This window comes from Pan paniscus, chromosome 21 (genome assembly GCF_029289425.2).
Source record: "Pan paniscus chromosome 21, NHGRI_mPanPan1-v2.0_pri, whole genome shotgun sequence".
NCBI lineage: Eukaryota > Metazoa > Chordata > Mammalia > Primates > Hominidae > Pan > Pan paniscus.
The window spans coordinates 65717376-65738912 of record NC_073270.2 but is presented as its reverse complement, the minus strand read 5'-3'; the positions used below and the strand labels follow the sequence as shown (position 1 = coordinate 65738912).

At 41.0% G+C, this 21537-nt stretch overlaps 1 protein-coding gene across 1 annotated transcript in view; it reads right to left on the bottom strand.

Moving 5' to 3' along the window:
• CDH26 (cadherin 26) overlaps positions 1–21537 on the bottom strand; it is a 71650-nt gene that overhangs the window by 43241 nt on the left and 6872 nt on the right. The window contains exons 3-6 of the mRNA XM_055104697.2: positions 21335–21417; positions 12022–12445; positions 1855–1911; positions 692–796 (exon numbers count right to left, since the gene is read on the bottom strand). Coding sequence (XP_054960672.1) covers positions 692–796; positions 1855–1911; positions 12022–12090 — 231 coding nt within the window. The 5' untranslated portion in view covers positions 12091–12445; positions 21335–21417. The remainder of the gene's footprint in view (positions 1–691; positions 797–1854; positions 1912–12021; positions 12446–21334; positions 21418–21537) is intronic.

The window sequence follows — 21537 nt, the reverse complement described above, 5'->3', positions numbered from 1 at the left end:
ATTTTTAAAAAGTCTTTAGAAGGGCAAAATTTTTAAGACAATCTCCCTTATTTATTTATTTATTTATTTTTGAGACAGAGTCTCGCTGTCGCCCAGGCTGGAGTGCAGTGGTGCGATCTTGGCTCACTGCAAGCTCCGCCTCCTGGGTTCATGCCATTCTCCTGCCTCAGCCTCCCGAGTAGCTGGGACTACAGGCACCTGCAACCATGCCTGGTTAATTTTTTGTATTTTTAGTAGAGACAAGATTTCACCATGTTGGCCAGGATGGGCTCGATCTCCTGATCTCGTGATCCGCCCGCCTCGGCCTCCCAAAGTGCTGGGATTACAGGCGTGAGCCACCGTGCCTGGCCGACAATCTCCCTGTTTTTAAATAATATTAAAAAAAAAAAAAGCCTCTGCATGGGCCAAATAAAGCAGACCTGTCAGTTGGAATTAACCACCCTGTTGCTGTATGAGATTCTCATCAGACACTCACATGGAGAAGTGACTCGTTCAAACTCACATAACCAGGTAGAGTTAGAGTGAGTTCTAGAACCCAGGCATCCTGAACCCCAGGCCAGTGCTCCTTCTGCTCTACTTCACTCCCTGGCCTCACTAGCACATAACCTTTCAAGACTTAATCTTCCTGGCCAAAGGGGCGTGCTTACTTAGAGGGCATGATGGGGTCATTCCTTAAGAGTAGGCACCTTACCTCACCAATGAGTTTGGGAAAGGGTCCCGGGTCTTCCTCCTCCAGCTCCAAGGTGGTGATAACCCATCTTCTCTTGGATCGCCGTAGAGGCTGGTAGATCTTTTCCTGGAACTTATAGTGACAGTGGTGACAATGAGGATGGCAGTGATGCTCACAGCCAGGATTTATCACACCCTTACTTCATGTAAAGGCCCTGTGCTGACACTTGGCCTGCATTCCCTCATCACCAGAACAGCCACCTAAGCTTGGAAAACCCAAGTGCCTGTCTTCTTAATAGCTGTAGAGTCATCTCTAACCACGGGGCTGATGCTGTCCGATGATTTGACGTGGTTCTTGAGATAATTTCAGGAGCTATCCAGACATAGCATTAAAGATGACTGTCTGCTATGTGCCAATGGCTGTCCTATAGTAGACACGCAAACGGTTGTTGAGAAAGTTTTCCCACTTCCATTTATCTCTCAATCTTCCTGAAATTATTGATGATTAGGTGCTGATAGACCTTTAATGCCTCTCTGTATATGACTATCCCTTTTAACAAATGTGCAGATATGTACACAAAGAGAAAGAGAGTGACTTAGACTCAGATCTTTGGCTCAGATATTTGTCAGGTAAGAGAATATATGAAATTTAAAGCATTGTTTTGTTTGCATTATATATTTTCACAGTTACCATCTATTATAAGTGAAGTTGGTTTCTAGCCACATTAATTTTATCAACAAAAATGTAAGTTCTTTTTTAAAAAAATTACTTAATGATAGAGTGAATTGACCAAGAGAACAATACCAAGTAAATAATCACAACGTGGCATGAGGATATGGCAAAACTTCACAGTGGTAGGTGCATGACTGCTGCAATGGAAAATATGAAGTTCAATATATTTTAATTCCATAAAGAATAAAATGATGTGGACAAACCTCCATGCTTATGGTGTACAGTTGAATTTTGATGTTCACAGGCTGCTCATATTCTAATTAGACATAAAAGCATCATCTGCAACTCTCTGGCAGTCCCTCAAGATTCTAAAAGGCCACATGAAGTTACTATTTTATTTTCTGCAAACCAAACATTGGCAGGGCACTAAAGAACTCCAAACTGCAATTCTGTCTCTAAGTCAAGTGTAGAGACTGATTTTATATATTAAGAAACTGACTTCCAAACCTCACCTTTGTTTGCTTAGTAAGATCATCTGTTTCCTGTTGAACACTGTCAATGATACTGACCTTAAAAATAAAAATAATATTAATTAGTAGAGAATATACTTACCAGAATCACATGGAAACCACCTGGAGTTGCACAAATCTAGAATTAGAAATGATGAAAACAGAACTTCTGTACTTAGTTTTGGTAAATAGAATTTCTTATCCTCTACATCTTAATTCTTGATTGCCACTTATCTTCTCTAACTATAGGAGAAATAATGAAAAGAATTCTGATTTATTATTACCAGTGGTGGGGAGACGTTTAAAATCATAAAATACTACTGTTAGTTAACAAAGCAGGAAGTAGAACTTGTTTATTCAGGATGAGCACAGATGTATTTATATGTACGCATGTAAAATAACACCAAATATTAATTGGTGACGAGGTTTAAGTGGGCTTTTCTTTTGTTTATTTTGCCCCTTATTTCTAAGACATTATTTACAATAATTAATAAAATAATAGACATGGCACTTTACATTTACATAATGACTTAGAGTGATATTACTTATTTATAATTTGTATCTCAACAATCCTTTCCCTTCCTCCAAAAAATACATGTACAAGACTGTTGAAATAGAAAGAGATAAGTCAGCCAGGAGCGGTGGCTCACGCGTGTAATCCTAGCACTTTGGGAGGCCAAGGCAGGTGGATGACCTGAGGTCAGGAGTTCGAGAGCAACTAACCAATATGATGAAACCCCATCTCTACTGAAAATACAAAAATTAGCCGGCCATGGTGGCACGCGCCTGTAATCCCAGTTACTTGGGAGGCTGAGACAAGAGAATCGCTTGAACCTGGGAGGCAGAGGTTGCAGTGAGATTTGATTGCACCACTGCACTCCAGCCTGGGCGACAGAGCAAGACTCCATCTGAGAAGAAAGAAAGAAGGAAAGAAAGAAAGAGAGGGGGAGAGAGAGAGAGAGAGACAGAGAGAGACGGAGAGACAGAGAGAAAGAAAGAAAGAAAGAAAGAAAGAAAGAAAGAAAGAAAGAAAGAAAGAAAGAAAGAAAGAAAGAAAGGAAGGAAGGAAGGAAGGAAGGAAGGAAGGAAGGAAGGAAGGAAGGAAGGAAGGAAAGGCAAGGAAAGGAAGGAAGGAAGGAAGAAAGAAAGAGAGAAAGAAAGAAAAAGAAATGAGGGAGGGAGGGAGGGAAGGAAGGAAGGAAGGAGGGAGGGAAGGGGAAGGGGAAGGGAAGGGAGGAAGGAAAGAAAGAAAGAGAGAGAGAGAATGGTCCTGCAATGTATGATTAGAACCAGCAGCAAATGAAAGGGTGGGAGTGGGGAGGGAGAGAGACAGTGTGCACGCAGGATGACTAGAATAAAGCAAACGGGGCAAAAAGTATAAACAACTGGTGAATTTTCACATGGGGTATTTTGGAATTCTTTGTATTTTCCTTAAATCTTGTAAGTTTTATACCAAAACAAAAACTTATCAAAAAAGACAATTTCAGGAACTAAGATTGGGTATTCAATTTAGCACTAAGATTCTTGCCAGTTATAATAAAAAGGGAAAGTCTGTCTTTAAAAATGAAACATTTTTAATAAAACCTTTTCTTGTTATACAGTCTTCCTATTTAAAAGAAAATTTGATAGCAAAATGCTTTGAGCATACAGAAAGAAATAGAGAATGACATAATGATGCCCATCACCTAGTTCTCTCAAACCTTCATATTTTTACCCTATTTGCTTCGAAGTGTTGAGATGTAAATCGTTACAGATAAAATTGAAACTTCCTGTGTACCCCTCCCTCATCTCACTTTTTCCTCAGAAGTAACTCTCATCCTAAATTATACTTAGCATTTCAATGCATGTTTCTAAACCTTCACTATATGTATCTGTGTGCATAGATATGGCTATATATTCATAACAATGTATAATTTTTATGGTTTTGGATTGGACTTTTAAATAATGGTTCACAGTAAGCATCATCCCATAACTTATTATTATTTTTTTTTTTACTTATCATTGATTTTTCATTTTGGGGGAGGATGTGTGTGTTAACACCTACAGTTCTAGTTCATTCATTTTTATTGCTGTAGAACATTTCACTATATGAATAGGCAATAATCTATTTATCCATTCTCCTAGTGATGGTCATTTAGGTTGGTTCCAGTTTTTCATTACCAAAAATGCTATGGTAATAAACATCCATGTATATATGAAAAGTTTTTCTGTAGCAGCAATTTTCAAAGTATGGTTTCCACAGCCCTGTAAGAGAGTCCACAAGGCCAAACTCTTTCATAAGAACACTAAGGCATTGTTTGCCTATTTTGCTGTCTGACATTTGCACTGATGGTGCAAAACAATAACGTTGGTGAGTGGAATTGCTGATGCCTCAGCACAAATGAAGGCAGTGGTACCAAACTCCCCACTGTATTCTTCACCACCATGCACTTGCTCACGCACTTGCAGGAAAAACCAAAAAGAAACACAAAGAAAACTAGTTTCATTTAAGAAGGAAATAATTAGTGAATTTACTCAATTACTGTAATCGCTTGAGAACTGATGAAGTAGTAAAAAATATTAATTGTTTTAAATTGCAACACTTGAGTGTACATCTTTTAAACCCTCTTCGTGAGTGGATGGGAAGTATGTACAAGGCACTGCTGCTGTACATCAAGGCAGAAGGTTTATCTCAAAGAAATGTACTTGCGTGATTGCTTCAGTTTCCAGCTGAACAGGCCACTTTTTTTTTTTTTTTTAATGCAACACCATTTTACTTGAAAGAACAACCAACAAACTGTGATGATTCACGCCAGGGTATCTGATATACGGTTCCTTGATGATGAACAAAGTGAGCTTTCACTTCAAGAAAATCAATCAATGCACAGTATCTGTTCCCACTGATAAATGTAATCTTTCAAGCAAAAATCAGAATTTTAGAAAACTTGTGTCTGCCAATATAAGCATGAAAGCTTCCTAATAATTAAAGATTTTTACTATAATAGCAATAGTTTTTTTTTAATTTTATAGGCTGAAATATGTCCACACAGGAAATGCCTGCATAACTCAATAGCCAATGGCTTCCTAATGATCAACACATCATGTTCTAAAATCATGTGCAGGCAAAAGAGTCATCCAGAGTGCAAGAGAGACCAGTGGATTTTAATGGAACGGAGTAGGGAAAATTCAGTGATATGGTTTCAGATTCCACCCAGTAAATAACTGTTAAGACATTACAGTGTATTGAGTTTTGGTGTAATATCAAAGAAAAATATCCACAATTATCTGTTCCAGGTTATTAAAATATTCCTCCCTTTTCAAATATCTGCGCGAGGCCAGAATTTCTTCATATACTCCAACCAAACAAATTCACAACAGACTGAATACAGAAGCAGAGAGGAGACTCCCGCTGTTTTCTTTAAAGCTGGACATTCAAAATATTTGCAAAAAATATATAGATAGTGGCACTTTTTCCACTAAATGGAATTTTGAAAAATATGGATAGTTTCCAAAATATGTGCTATTTTTATTAACATAGAATGGGTTTATTATGGTTATGTCCAATGAATTGAGAAATATGTTTAAAATTTCCCTGTTTTAATAGCTACCATGGTATCAGCAAATATAACCCACATAAGCTAAATCTCTAGGACTGATACCTAAATCACCAGGGACAGAGCCTCCACCCTGGTTGGCTCGTCCGCGTCAGAATCTATCATTATTTATCCTTATTCACATTACAATACAAGAGGCCATGGTGGGTGGTGGGTGGGTGATGTTATTGGGTTGTATTGTCAGCATCAGGGCTAATGATAATATTTGTTTCCTGGCCAGGTTATATTTCTGTCTATTTACCTGAAGGAAAAGAATGTTTAAACTCTGAGTTTAAGTCTGAAATCTCAAACTGATTTTTTTAGACAATGGATGCTTCTTGATTAATGTCAGTAGTTTGAAATTAAGGGCCTACCCAGGTGTATAATTTTTAAATGGAGAAAATTGTAGTTCTCGCAAAAGATAAAGAAATTAATTCCGTTTCTGAAACAGGTGTATTTCCAGGTGGCCAAGGGTATTAACAAGGAATATATTGAGGTTTCTTGTTCCCTCTGGGCCTCAGTTTCCCCTTCTGTAAATTGAGGGTATGAGACAAGGGGTCTTTAAGGGCTCTTTCAACACTAAAGCTCTGTAAATTCATTTTATTATGATAAGACATAAACGGCACAGTTGACAGTCATGTAAGAGCTGGCTGAAGTGTTCAAAAAGAGGTTTGAAATGGTGGATGTTTATACTTTGCCAGAGATGCCTTAAATTTCACATTGTTGTGCGTGTTTCATTTCTCCTCTCTTTATGCATGTCTTAGAAATTAACTTGAGATCTCTCATCTGGGTGATGCAGGAAGACTGGAAATTGTTATATTTTCTGTAATGATTTTGTAAGTGCTCTCATTATATTTCTCATCCGTGCCAAATTTAGGCAGTCTGTCCAAAGAGGAAATCTTTCAAAAGATTTACATAATGCTTTCTATAATGCGGTGGTGTGGGCCTGGGGTGGGGGGGGTTCTTTCTAGATGCTTGTTCCCTCAGCTACCATGTCCACCAAACCACTTTATCAGAGGGGGCCAGGCAGACATATGATTGCACGGTCCGCCCTGCACATGATTTGACAGATGGCTCTGGACCTGGGGCATGTAACCAATATCATTCAGGCTGGCCTGGCTGGGCAGCCATGGCATCTTTTGGGAGAAAATTCTCTGAATGAATGAAGATGTAATCTGTGACTATACAGGATACTAAAGAGCTAAGAGGCCTATATAGAAATCATTCTCCCCCAAAATGCTTGGAAATATTTCATTTTAAAATGCAAGCTTTTATTTAAGCAGAATTCGGGTCCTAAAAATCAGCAGAATTTGGATCAAGGACTCTGTTCTGCAGGTTTATGTCTTTGTTCCAGATTCAGTGACAAGTAATGACTAGCCATAGGAAAGGAGTCTTTCTCCCCTCTTCAGTCATTTCCAGTTCTGAGAGCCGACGAGTCCTCAGCTTGGGGCTGTGGCAGGCTTGAAAGACCACGGAGGAGAGAGGTTTTAAGATAAGGAAATTGGACAGTGAGGAAAGCCTCTTTTTTTTTATTTTTGGATGATGAGGAAAGCCTCTTAAGCTTTCATTCAGGGAGAATTTGGATCCTAGAAATCACAGAGTTTCCTATGAGAGATTCCTCTAGAGATTCTTTTAATCCGTACCCAGTATCTCTCTTCTGGGCTCTAGACCAGGGCAGTCCTAGGAAAATCTCTGTGAAGATGAGAATGTCCCTGCTGTCCTGGCCAGTGTGGTAGCCCCTAGCCACATGTGGCTAATTGGGCCCCTAAAATGTGGCTAGTGTTAGTATAGAACTGAATTTTAAATTTTGCTTAATTTTAATTAACTTAAATTGCCACATGTGACTAGAGGCCAATGCAGATAGTATAAAGTATTGGTTAAGCATGTGGATTTATAAGTTTAGAAGACCTGAGTTTAAATCCTGTTCTATGGGCAACATGGCAAAAGCCTGTCTCTACAAAATATATAAAAATTAGCCAGGCATGGTGGCCCATGCCTGTAGTTCCAGCTACTTGGGAGGCTGAGGTGGAAGGATCGCATGAGACTGGGAGGCGGAGGTTGCAGTGAGTTGAGATCATACCACTGCACTCCAGCCTGGGCAGCAGAGTGAGACCCTGCCAAAAAAAAAAAAAAATCCTTATCTACCCCTCACCAGCTATGTGATGTCGGGCAGGTAATTTATGCTCTGGAGTCTGCATTTCCTCATCTGTGCACACACATGCACAACCCCCACATATGTACATGTATAAGTGTTTGTATGTATTTGATCCTCACAACAGCCCAATCATGAAGGTACTATTATTATTCCTTTTTAACATACAACACTCACACACAAAGTGCTCAGGATGGCAAGGGCTACGTAAGTATCTCCTCTTTTTCCTATTCAAGTCTCTAGGCAACATTTCCACTGGCATCTCCCACAAGCAACTCAAATCCTACATGTCCCAGACTGATAGCATAGCTTGTATTCTCACAATCCTGCCCATCCTGGGGGCTCTCTAACCACAAAAGACACTTACCTACTCATTCCAAAGGTCATCCTTGATGCCTCTGCTTCTCTCATCCCCATGTCCAAGTTCTGTCAAGTTCACTTCCTAAGGCCAGCTCTTCTCTGCCTCCACCCCAAACAGCTAAAGTTTCCACCACCTCGGGAACCCACAGGATTGGTCTCTCCCATTCATTCCATCCTTCTGTGGTGGGTTGAATTGTGTCCCTAAAAGTGTATATTGAAGACCTAATTCCCAGTACCTGTGAACGGGACCTTATTTGGAAATAGGCTATTTGCAGATGTAATTCTTAACTGAATTACAGTTAAGATGAAGTCACACTGGGTTAGAGTGGGCCCTAATCTAGTGAGCAGTGTCTCGATAGGAAAACACAGACACAAAGGGATGATGCCATGTCATGACAGGGGCAGAGACTGGAGTGACGTAGCTGCAAGCCAAGAAAGAGCTGGGATTGCCAGCAACCCACCAGAAGCTGGGGAGAGGCCAGGGAGGGTCCTCCCAGTCTCAGACGGATTTTGGCCCTGCTGACACCTTGGTTTCAGACTTCTGACTTCTAGAACTGCAAGAGAGTACATTTCTCCTATTTTAAGCCGATGTACCAGTTTGTGGTTCATTGTTTCAGCAGTCTGAGGACACTAATATACGTTCCTAACACATTCTCTGCACAGAGGCTTGAGTGATCTTTAAAAGCACAGATCTCACACCCCTTTCCCCCCAGTGTTTTTACTTCTCTTAGGACAGAATCCAACCTGCTCTGTCCGCTGCTGACCCTCTCAGCTTCACCTCTGACCACACTATCCCCACCTTCTGCAACCCATCACTCTGTTGGTCTTAAATGAAGGGCTGAAAGAGTAATTCAGTCAGAGCATAAATGCTAACAATTTATTAAAATGTAACTCAATTCAGAATTTCCCAGATTGGTAACAACGCCACCACCACCAACAACAAAAAATCATAAGTGGCTTTTCTCATTGTACAGTTTCATTCTCTTAAAACTTCCCTCTTCTCTGGTCTTTGAAGCCTGCCACAGCCCCAAGGTGAGGACATATGAGCTCAGAGGCCTGGAAATGACAAAAGGGGAGAAAACTCCTCTTCCTTGGCTTGTCATTACTTGTCACTGAACCTGGAACAAAGACATAAACCTGCAGAACAGAATCCTGACTTGGTGATTTGGCTTCATGGCCAAATGACAAAGAAAGGGTGTGGGGATTTCAGAGGAAAACTATTGTGGACACAATAGCTCTCCAGCAGAAATGGTATCAGCTTGTAAATATGGAGATCTGAACAGGGGGAAGTAGGTATCTGTCATAGATGTCACAGACAGCAATAAGCCAATTCAGGGGGCGGGGATGTAAAGGAATGGAACGGAATGTTACTCATAGCCAATTTGACAATTATGGAGCACCTGCCAGGTGTAAAGCTCTTTAAGAGTTAAAGGTCCAGCATTCTGATTGCTAAAAACTTCTTATATCTATTGAATCATGTTCTCTTCATCTGTCTTGATTCCCTGGAATCTACATAAAGCTGCTGTCATCAATCACTGAAGTACAATCCACAGACCCATTCCCCCTGCCCACCCCCACCCAACCACCCTCAGAAGTCAATTAATTTGCTTTGGCACTGCACTAATACGCCAGAGGGAAGAGAATTCAGGTCTGTTTCCTGATCAGACTCATTGTGGGTAGGAGCAGGAGCGAGGGAAGGATGGGGACAGGATTTGATCTGGACTATATTCAAATCCATGCAAACATGGGCTACTAAAAAGGACTTCTGTGAAGTATTGGAGATCAAATTAATGTGCTGTCTGACTAAGGAAACTCGTAACTCTTGATATGGCAAAATGTGCCCAAGAAAATTCTCCAAACCTCAAGCAACTGGTACCAAACAAGTTATCCACTTTCAGACAGGGTTTTCCCCCTATTATGTTTATTGGTGTATCCCCAGTGCCTGGCCCAAAGCAGGTATCCAGTAAATAGTTTTAGCATGAGCTCTGAATGAATATTGCCAACCATTTTCACTGTGATTAGAAAAACGGCTGGGTCGTTACTGAACTGTGAACCTAATAGTAGACAGAGGCTCTCTAAGAGAAGATGACGTTTGTCTGGGCAAGGACATTGCCATGGGAATACGTGTGCCATGGTAAACGATGTGCAGAGTCAGGGAGGTAAAGGGAGATAAAGGTTTTCAAAGGAAAAAATGAGAAGGATTATATCATTGTTTTGAAACAATTATCTTTGGCTACAAAGATCAATAAGAAGGGTGACACTGGTCTGAGTTTGCACAAAAAGTTGCTGGGAAGATTTCTTCGAAAAAGTATTTTTTGTGTAAGGTTTTAACGGCCTTTGTGCAAAGTTGTTATTTTTGCAGAGCTTTTGTGATAGTTTTAGTTATCAAGCCTACAAATGCGAGAACCCCCTTTTCACAACCTTCTTTGTGTCTATATATCAGGCTTTGTGCCTGTGAGTGTGTGTGTGTGTGTGTGTGTGTGTGTGTTTTAACATAAGGAACTCCATTCTGATTCTGACAACTTTCACAGTACCAAGGGCTTTTACGCTTTTCCTCATTCACTGGCACAACCACTGGCTCAGATAAATTCAGTTACTAGCTCCATTTTCAGGTGAAGAAAAATAGGCTTAACAAGGTTATGTTAAAACCAGTGCACTGACACCCAGTGCACTCCCAGATCAGCTCAACCTGAACCTTTGGGGGCAAAACCCAGGCACTGAGATCCCTTGAAGCTCCCTAGGTGAGTTCAACTTGATCCAAGGTAAGGAACAAAGTTAAGCTGGCCTAGGTACCCAGCTGGCTGTGAAGGAGCCTAGGTCAGGACGCCAAGCAGCCCAGTCCAGAGCTCACAGTTACCAGCCACTGGGCTGCTTCCCACCCTCAGCTGGTATTCAAAGGAAGAAATGATTCCCTCTCCCTACCTACAGAAAGCCAGCGAAGCAGATCATAACCAACAAGCGCATGCAACATTACCTCTGTCCACTCTAAGTACAAACAGAGCAAGCCCATGTGTTTCGAATCCTGACTCCACTAGTTTGTATTCCCATTTAAACAGTGGCAGTTGGGGGCAATGGATTTAGCCATTCCATCCCCGTGGGTTTGCTCAAATTGCCTTGGATCCAGACAACTGAGATTTCCTCAGTCTTATGTAAAGTGTGAACAGAAGTATCATTATAAAACTTGGCAGGGCGCAGTGTCTCAAGCCTGTCATCCTAACACTTTGGGAGGCTGAGGCAGGCAGATCACTTGAGGTCAGGAGTTTGAGACCAGCCTGGCCAACATGGTGAAACCCTGTCTCTAATAAAAATACAAAAACTAGCCGGGCATGGTGGCGTGCACCTGTAGTCCCAGTACTCGGGAGGCTGAGTCAGGAGGTTGCTTGAACCCAGTAGGAGGAGGTTGCGGTGCACTGAGATGTCACCAGGCACTGTAGCCTGGATGACGAGACCCTGTCTCAAAAAAAAAAAAATTGTGTGTGTTGGCTGGGTGAGGTGGCTCATGCCTGTAATCCCAACACTTTGGAAGGCCAAGGCGAATAAATCACTTGAGCTTAGGAGTTCGAGACCAGCCTGGGCAACATAGTGAAAATCCATCTCTATAAAAAATACAGAAATTAGCCAGGCGTGGTGGTAAGTGACTGTAGTCCCAGCTACTCTTGAGGCTGAGGTGGAAGGATCACCTGAGCCTGGGAGGTTAAAGCTGCAGTGAGCCTTGATCATGCCACTGCACTCCAGCCTGGATGATGAAGCCAGACCCTGTCTCAACAAAAGGAGAAAGAAACAAAGAAAGAAAACACATGTGTGTTGATGTAATCTCACTAAAAATAGTGTGAACTATATAAATTAGTTTTAAACAGGTCCCTTAGCCTGCTCCCACTGTTGCCCCAAACAGACTGGGACCCTTAACTTCCCTTTATATAAATCCAGAGCCCCTGCTACCTAAGCCGTTCTCAAGACAGCCAGCCCTGGGTCCCAGCAGGTCACACTCAGTCCCTCTCCCCTCCCTTAGCCTAGAAGGGGCAGGGCCAGCTTGTGCTTTGCTTTCACTTCCCTGCACCTGAGCACTAGGCTGCAGGCTCAGCTTACCTGCAGCAGCCACAGCAGCAGCACTAGAAGCAGCAGCAGCGAGGGGTGGCTCCCGGATCTCATGGCCATATGGGAATACCCAAGACAGACCCAGAACGTGCAGCTGCTGACCAGTCCTCCAAGCTGGTGGTCTCACCGGAGCCACACACCTCCTTCTCAGCCAGCAGCATCTTCTCTAATGGTTTTCAGGTCACTTTGGCCCAGATGCTTTCATCCCATCTTGCTCCTCCCTTTTCAGCTTTTCTTGCATTTATCAGAGTGGGGTGGGCTGACTTGTAAGCTTGAACATACGTTTGCCACAAGTAGAGTTCCTAGGAAGGGTGGGGTAGAAACTAAAGCCACCATGGTCCTGCACGTACACAAAAGACTGGCTGGGGTCTGACCTCAGGAACAACAGCTCAGCCAGAGGAAGTAAAACCAGCACCTATCGGAAAGCAGAATTATTTGTTTCTTTGTTTCCTTGTTTGTTCTAGTTTCCAAATAGAAGGTCCAATCATCTCTTTCTATAGCAGGATATGTTAGTGACTATTTTCTATAATCTTATCCTCTTGAACCAAACAAAAAAAACTAGAAAATGACAAGAATGATAACTTTATTAAGGGGGAAGGGATGGGGAAGAATGATAGAAAAGAAAAATCAACTTTTACTTTCCAAAGCACTAAAAATTGTTATTCCAACAATATCCCAGGGCTCTGGGGTTTGCAAATTATTTCTACTAAAACCTTTTTTAAGCTTAGATTAATCTGCCTTTTTGAGTTTGGAATTAAAGTGGGAGGGAGGAGAGATGGGAAAGAGCCTCCCTATGGACAGGGATCTCTGTGGCAACCCGGGAGTCTTTGCATGAGAATTCTGAAAGAGACAATTTGAGATTATATTATACCAATACTTAAGGTTGCAGTAAGCAAGTTTTAAAACACAATCTGTGATACACTAACCCTGATTACCTTAACATGACCTTTTTATCACATTACCTTGTTTAAAGTAGTAAACAGATAAAATAAAAGGTAAACTTTCTTTGCTTGTTCTAGATATTGGCTTAGGCAAGGATTTCATGACCAAGAACCAAAAAGCAAATGCAATAAAAACAAAGATAAATAGCTGGGACCTAATTAAACTAAAGAGCTTTTGCACTGCAAAAGGAACAGTCAGCAGAGTAAACAGACAACCCACAGAGTGGGAGAAAATCTTCACAATCTATACATCTGACAAAGGATTAATATCCAGAATCCACAATGAACTCCAACAAATCAGTAAGAAAAAAACAATCCCATCAAAAAGTGGGATAAGGACATGAATAGACAATTCTCAAAAGAAGATATACAAATGGTCAACAAACATATGAAAAAATGCTCAACATCACTAATGATCAGCAAAACGCAAATCAAAACCACAGTGCGATACCACCTTACTCCCGCAAGAATGACCATAATCAAAAAATCAAAAAACAGTAGATGTTGGTGTGGATGTGACAATCAGGGAACACTTCTACACTGCTGGGGGGAATATAACATAGTACAGCTGCTATGGAAAACAGTGTGGAGATTCCTTAAAGAACAAAAGTAGAACTACCATTTGATCCAGCAATCCCACTACTGGGTATCTTCCCAGAGGAAAAGAAGTCATTATTCGAAAAAGATACTTGCACATGCACGTTTATAGCAGCAAAATTCACAATTGCAAAATCGTGGAACCAACCCAAATGCCCATCAATCAACTAGTGGATAAAGAAAATGTGTATATGCGTATCTATATGTATATATACACATATATGTGTGTATATATGTGTATGTACATATATACACATATATGTGTGTATATGTGTATGTACATATATACACACACATATATACATACACGTATATACACACATGTATATATACATACACATATATACACACATATATATGTATATATATACACACATATATATGTATATATGTGTGTATATACAGATATATATGATGGAATACTACTCAGCCATAAAAAGGAATGAATTAACAGCATTTGCAGTGACCTGGATGAGATTGGAGACTATTATTCTAAATGAAGTAACTCAGGAATGGAAAATCAAACATTGTATATTCTCACTGATTTGTGGGAGCTAAGCTATGAGGACACAAAGGCATAAGAATCATACAATGGACTTTGGGGAATTGGGGGGAAGAGTGGGAAGAGGGTGAGGGATAAAAGACAACAAATATGGTGCAGTGTATACTGCTTGGGTGATGGGTGCACCCGGATCTCACAAATCTCCACTGAAAAACTTACTCATGTAACCAATATGCCACCTGTACCCCAATAACTTATGGAAAAATAAAATTAAAAAATAAAAATAAAAAAGAACTCATCAAAAATAAAATATAAAATAAAAATCTCCCAATTAAAAAAAAACTTTCTTTGCTTAACTGAACATTCATAGCTCTGAGATGCTGCTGAATATTTTAATTTGAATAGTTTATTTTTATTGAAATTAATAGCTTATTATTGAAAAGAATAATAAATACAACTTTAAAGTCTATAGATATTTCCTGTGCATAAAGAGAAACTGAATACCTTGTGCCTATTTTCAAAGTGGATATTTCTATAATGATAGCCTATTTTTAAAAAACTGATTAAGTTAGAATCACTAATTTAGAATATATAAGTCAGGTGAGCTAAACCATGTTAAATATATGTGAAAAAACCACGTCAGTTGAGCACTCCCTGCTGCTAGAATAGCGCTGGGGACTAAAATATTCTTGCTAGAAAGGCATTAGCCTCACAAAGTTCTAGTCTGGGCGGAGCTGGGGGACAACAGTGAATGATTCCACTTTCACATTCGTTTTAAGTTTAAAAGAAATTGGTATTTTAAAATTAGCCGGGCATGGTGGCACACACCTGTAATCCCAACTACTCCGGAGGCTGAGGCAGGGGAATCCCTTGAACCCGGGAGGCGGAGGTTGCAGTGAGCTGAGATCGCATCATTGCACTCCAGCCTTAGGCAACAAGAGTGAAACTCCATCTCAAAACAAAACAAAACAAAACAAAAAACACCATAGGAACTGGTATTTTAATATATTAGAAACAAACAAGTTTTCAACATTCTCAAGCATTTAAAATAACTGAGCAGAATGCCAGTTCCCCACACGGCAACCCTACTTGGGTAGGCCACGGGGCCTGGAACTCAGCTGGTGATTCTGGGCATCACCTGCCGCACATCTTGGGTGAGCCTGAGCTTGAAGATGTCCCCGCTCCCTTTCTATTCTGAGCATGTGATCATAGTGACAATAGTCTAGCGCTCCTTTCTGTGTCCTTGGAAGTACAGTAATACTTTATAGCCACATGGTGGCAGCTCCCAGCTCCCTGTAAGCTGACAAGTGAAGAAATGAGATTACTCATGAGATAAAAGTTACTTGATTGCAAGGGAGGTATGAGCTACAATTACCTACCCAGGGTCAACCTTCTCATGTTTTTGAGGAGTGCCCCCAGCCACCTCCAGTTCTCACTGTTCTTTTTTTAGTAATGATGATTGCATCATGAGGCATCCCCACCCGGCTTGGATTTCTGCGTGGACAGTGGTCTGGCTGGCCAGGCCTCATGCCCAGCTGAAAGGAGGGGAACTTAGGTGGACAGTGGGACTGAGGGAAGATGACAAATGCACCCGACTCTGCCTACATTTTGCATTTTCCATATGGATCAAGTAAACACCAGAGAAGTAAAGCGCTGGGCTCGAGCCTTCTTTCCTGGCTGGGGAGGTGAGAAGGCTGGCATTCGATGCCTCCTCTGCAGAGGTGAGCCAGCCGCAGTGAAAGGCTGGGAGAGTGGCCTGTTACAGAGGACAGGCCTTAGGCTTTCCCTTAGTCTCTCTTTCTGTCACCAACGCTAGGGGAGGCAGAGCCTGGAAGAGGGAGGGAGCAGAGGTGTCCCAACAGCAAAGCACCACCATGCCTTAGGATCTCAGTGCTGGGTTGGAAGGTGAGGAGGGGCTGCCCAAGCCTCCCCTGCCCACACACCCACCTGGGAGTCCAGCCCACCCAGGGTGGATGGAAGAGATTAGATTTCCATCAAGGCTGACATCGAAGTTTTAAGCTGGGCTGGTTTTACTGACTGACGTGACTGGGTAATAATGAGCCCCAGTTGTAACTGAGGGATTGAAATGCTTTGGGTGAAGGCTCAGATTAAGGAAGAATAAAATGGCTCATGCTTATATGTCCCCTGAGTCAAGACCTTTCTATATTCACTAACACAAAAATAATTTTCCAGCCAATACTTCTGAATTCAATTCCCGTTTCTTCATAGTCACAAGAAAAGTTTAATTTCTCAGAACACTCTTGAGAAGGGTTTTTAAAATAATCAGGGAAGAGTTCTGCTTCCAGTAGTGGTGAAGTAGGTTCAACTCTGCCATAGACATAGCAGCTATTAACATAATATAAAACAGGGCTGGGCGCAGTGGCTCATGTCTATAATCCCAGCACTTTGGGAGGCTGAGGCAGGTGGATCACCTGAGGTCAGGAGTTTGAGACCAGCCTGGCCAACATGGTGAACCCCTGTCTCTACTAAAAATACAAAAAAATTAGCCAGGTGTGGTGACACATGGCCAGCTACTTGGGAGGCTGAGGCAGGAGAATCGCTGAGGTGGAGGTTGCAGTGAGCCAAAATCAAGCCATCGCACTCCATCCTGGGCAACAAGAGTGAAACTCTGTCTCTCTCTCTCTCTCTGTCTCTCTCTCTCTCTCTGTATATATATATAGTATAAAACAGCTACCCACAGTGGAGGCCCTGGAGGGTGAGCATGGCAGGCAGAAGCTGGAAGGATACTGATGCCTGGAATAGGCCACAGCTGGGACTGCTAGGTGGCTAGACGGATGGACAGAGTAGACACAGCCAGGTGGCAACTGTCTGGTTATGAGAGTAAGCATGCGGGTATTCACTGTGAAGCTCTTTCCACTTTCGTATATGTTTGATTTTTTTTTTTTTTTTTGAGACAGAATCTCACTCTGTCACCTAGGCTGGAGTGCAATGGCATAATCTCGGCTCACTGCAACCTTTGCCTTCCGGGTTCAAGCGATTCTCCTGCCTCAGCCTCCTGAGTAGCTGGGATTACAGGCATGTGCCATCATGCCCAGTTAATTTTTGTATTTTTGGTAGAGATGGGGTTTCACCATGTTGGCCAGGCTGGTCTTAAACCCCTGACCTGAGGTGATCCACCTGTCTCGGCCTCCCAAAGTGCTGGGATTACAGGTGTAAGCCACCGTGCCTGGCCTGAAAAAATTTATAATGCAATATTGGGAAAAAACCAGAAAGGTGAATTTGACTCCATCGAGGAAAACTCCATCAGCACTTTACTTCTCTGTTGTTTACTTGATCCATATGGGAAATGCCAAATGCAGGTAGAGTCCAGTGTGTTTGTCATCTTCCCTCAGTCCTGCTGTCCACCTCGGTTCTCTTCCTTTCAGCTGGGCATGGGGCCTGACCAGCTAGACCACTGTCCAAGCAGAAGCCCAAGCCGGGCGGGGATGCCCTCATGATGCATTCATCATTATTAAGTGTAGTTTTACCCAATATCTGATAGTGTATCTCTAGTTGTACCCCAATATCTTGTCACATATATTAAGAGCTGAAGTTCATTAGATTTCATATTAGAATAAAATAATCCATCATTTGTGTTTCTGGATTTTTTTCAAGGACTAAGAATTTTTTCAATTCTGATTACTAATCACATGGGTTGATTTGAGCGTGCATACTGAAACTTAGGTTTTGGTATCTTGTCAGCCACTAAGAGCTGGCCAGAAAATTATCTTGGAGAGATTTTAATCTCTTGCCCCAATTTTTTTTAACTAATATGTAGTTGCAGATATGCAATTAGAAAAACAAACAAAAACGCTGCCAGATATAACTTATTGAAGGCATTTTCACTTTTTGCAAGTATATTCCAATGCTAATCATACTAGTGGTATGAATCACCATGCTCTTTCTTCTATCATTTATGTTTGTAAATCAAGCTTGTTCAACCTGTGGCCCAGGACAGCTTTGAAAGCGGCCCAACATAAATTCATAAAATTTCTTAAAACATTATAAATTTTTTTGCATTTTTTGTTTTAGCTTAACAGCTATTGTTAGTGTTAGTGTACTTTATGTGTGGCCCAAGACAATTATTCTTCCAGTATGGCCCAGGGAAGCCAAAAGAATGGACACCCCTGACATAAATTGTTTATGCTTCTTTAGGAAAGGAGAAAATGAAGGAAAGGAAAATAAAGGGGAAGATTTAAACAGCTGTTTTTATCTTCCTGCATCAAAAACTGTTCTGTTAAGGTGAACATATATACTTTAAAAAATCAGAACATCTTCAATTAAACTTGTTAAGCTATTTCAATATTATATAAATTCTACACATAAAAAGCATTTCATTCCAGCATTTAGAAAACTGAAAACACCATGCGAGAAAAGCAAAGACTTCCTTTTCTTTCTCCTTGCTTTATTTAGGCAGAGTATCTCAAGAGATGGGTTTAGAGGAAAAGCTTGCTGACAGATGGTGAACACTCTTCTAATCCTGGACAAAATGACCAAGTGAGTGAAAGGAAAGAGACAAGGGAAGTCGAGTGAGTGTTCCACACCTGGAGTTTGAAAATCTAGGAGTCTGAATGTAAGGAAAATCAGATGAGGTGGTTAGGTGATCTAAGAAGCCCGAACGCTTATATTTTAAGTATTTGATCCATCCTGAGTTGGTTTTTGTATAAGGTGACAGATAGGGATCCAGTTTCGTTCCTCTACATGTGGCTTGCCAGTTTCCTGAAACAATAAAAATTCTAGAAGACAACATTGGAAAAATTCTTCTAGACGCTGGCTTAGGCAAAGAATTCATGACTAAGACCCAAAAAGCAAATGCAACAAAAATAAAAATAAATAAATGGAACCTAATTGAACTAAAAAGCTTCTGCACAGCAAAAGAAATAATCAGCAGAGTAAACAGACAACCCCAGAATGGGAGGAAATATTTGCAAACTACACATCTGACAAAAGGAATAGTATGTAGAATCTACAAGTAACACAAACAAATCAGCAAGAAAAAACTAAGTAATCTCATTAAGAAGTAGACAAAGGACATGAGTAGACAGTTCTCAAAAGAAGATACACAAATGGCCAAGAAAAACGTGAAAAAAGTGCTGAACATCACCAATCATCAGGGAAATGCAAATTAAAACCACAGCGAGATACCACCTTAATTCTGTAAAACTGACCATTATTAAAAACTCAAGAAACAATAGATATTGACATGGATGTGGGGAAAAAAGAATGCTTGTACACTGCGGATGGGAATGTAAATCAGTACAACCTCTACGGAAAACATATGGAGATTCCTTAAGGAGCTAAAAGTAGATCTACCATTTGATCCAGCAATCCCACTATTGGGTATCTGCCCTGGTACAGTTTGGCTGTGCCCCCAGCCAAATCTCATCTTGAATTATAGTCCCCATAATCCCCACATGTCATGGGAGGGACCTCTTGGGAGGTGATTAGATCATGGGGGTGGTTCGCATGCTGTTCTCCTGATAGTGAGTGAGTTCTCCTGAGATCTGATGGTTTTATAAGGGGCTTCCCCCTTCACTCGGCTCTCATTCTCCCTCCTGCCGCCCCGTGAAGCGGTGCCCTCCACCGTGATTGTAAGGTTCCTGAGGCCTCCTCAGTCATGTGGAACTGTGAGTCAGTTAAACCTCTTTTCTTTATAAATTACCCAGGCTTGGGTATTTCTTTATAGCAGCATGAGAACAGACTAACACATACCCAAAGGAAAAAGAAGTCATTATATGAAAAAGACACTTGCACACGTATATTTATAGCAGCACAATTCGCAATTGTAAAGATGTGGAACCAACCTAAGTGCCCATCAACTGAGTGGATAAAGAAAATGTGATATATATGTACACACTCACACACGCACATATATATAGTATACTGTGGAATACTACTCAGCCATTAAAGGGAGCTAAACAATGTCTTTTGCAAAACCTTGGATGGAGCTGGAGGTCATTATTATTATTATTATTATTTTTTGAGACAGAGTCTTGCTCTGTCACCCAGGCTGGAGTGCAGTGGCACGATCTCGGCTCACTGCAGCCTCTGCATCCCAGGTTCCAGGATTCTCCTGCCTCAGCCTCCTGGGTAGCTGGGATTACAGGCGCATGCTACCACGCCTGGCTAATTTTTGCACTTTTGGTAGAGACAGGGTTTCGCCTTGTTGGCCAGGCTTGTCTCGAACTCCTGACCTCATTATTCTAACTGAAGTAACATAGGAGTGGTAAACCCAAATCTTTATGTTTTCACTTAGAAGTGGGAGCTAAGCTATGAATATGCAAGGGCATACAGAGTGACATATGGACTTTAGAGACTCAGTAGGGGAAAGTTGGGAGGGAGGCTGGCGATAAAAAACTACGCATTACGTACAATGTACACTACTCGGGTGACAGGTGCACTAACATCTCAGAATTCATCTCTATATAATTTATCCATGTAACAAAAAACCGCTTGTACCCTAAAAGCTATTGAAAAAAATAAATAAATAAACTTCAACTCCTTAGCATTCACTTGTGGAGCAGATTTTATCAGAGGCCGTAAATCACTCATTTAGGCAACCTGTTAGGTAAACAGCCAGCCCAGTGCCTTTAAACTATGGAGAAAATAGGGCTAGATAAGCAAATGGCTTGCTTGAGGGGGAGAGGGCCTGCCAGCTACTCACCCACCATAAAGTAGTCACTCAAACTTGCAGACTTAAGTACCAGGAAAGCAGATTTCTCAAACTTTAATGTGCCAAGGATTTTGTTAAAATGCAGACTTTGACTCAGTAGGTCTAGGGAGGAGCTCACATGAAATTGTCCTCGCTTAATGTAATCTAAAGTTAAATATGTGTTATTTGTTTGCTCTAAAATCTCATTTAAGCTAGGGCAATTATTTATGACTATTCCATTTTTAATTCCATATATATTTTCCAGTATTATTACAGTAATTCCTTATATATTAAATTGCTGAAGACAAAAATATTCAAATTGTATTTTATGAAACAGGGATCTCTGTGAAGATTTTTATAAATTGATGATTTATGTTACTTCATTGAGGACGATTCTATGCTGGATACAGTGTTTTATGATGTGAGACTGTTCAATGAATCAAAGAGAATCCTCCACAGCACCTAACTGCATATAATAAACCACTGTATTCTCTGATGGCAGAGTGAAGTTAAATAAAGAACATGCTTTGGGCCTGAAGTCAAAAAGTCTTTGTCTCTCCATTTCTTTTTGATTCCAGTAAAAACCTTTTTATTTGACTAGAAGGTACTCACAGGCCAAATTCACTGCTATCTGAAAGGGTTTGGTCGCCACCTTGTGGATAATAAAACAGCAACAGCCCAAAATAATACAGTTCCTGTACAAAAAAAAAAAAAAAAAAAAGATTTTAAACCTCCAGCATGGTTAATTTTCAAAACATATCCAAAAACTTACTTTTTAAGCCACTGAACATTACTGCCACAATTTGGTAGACTCA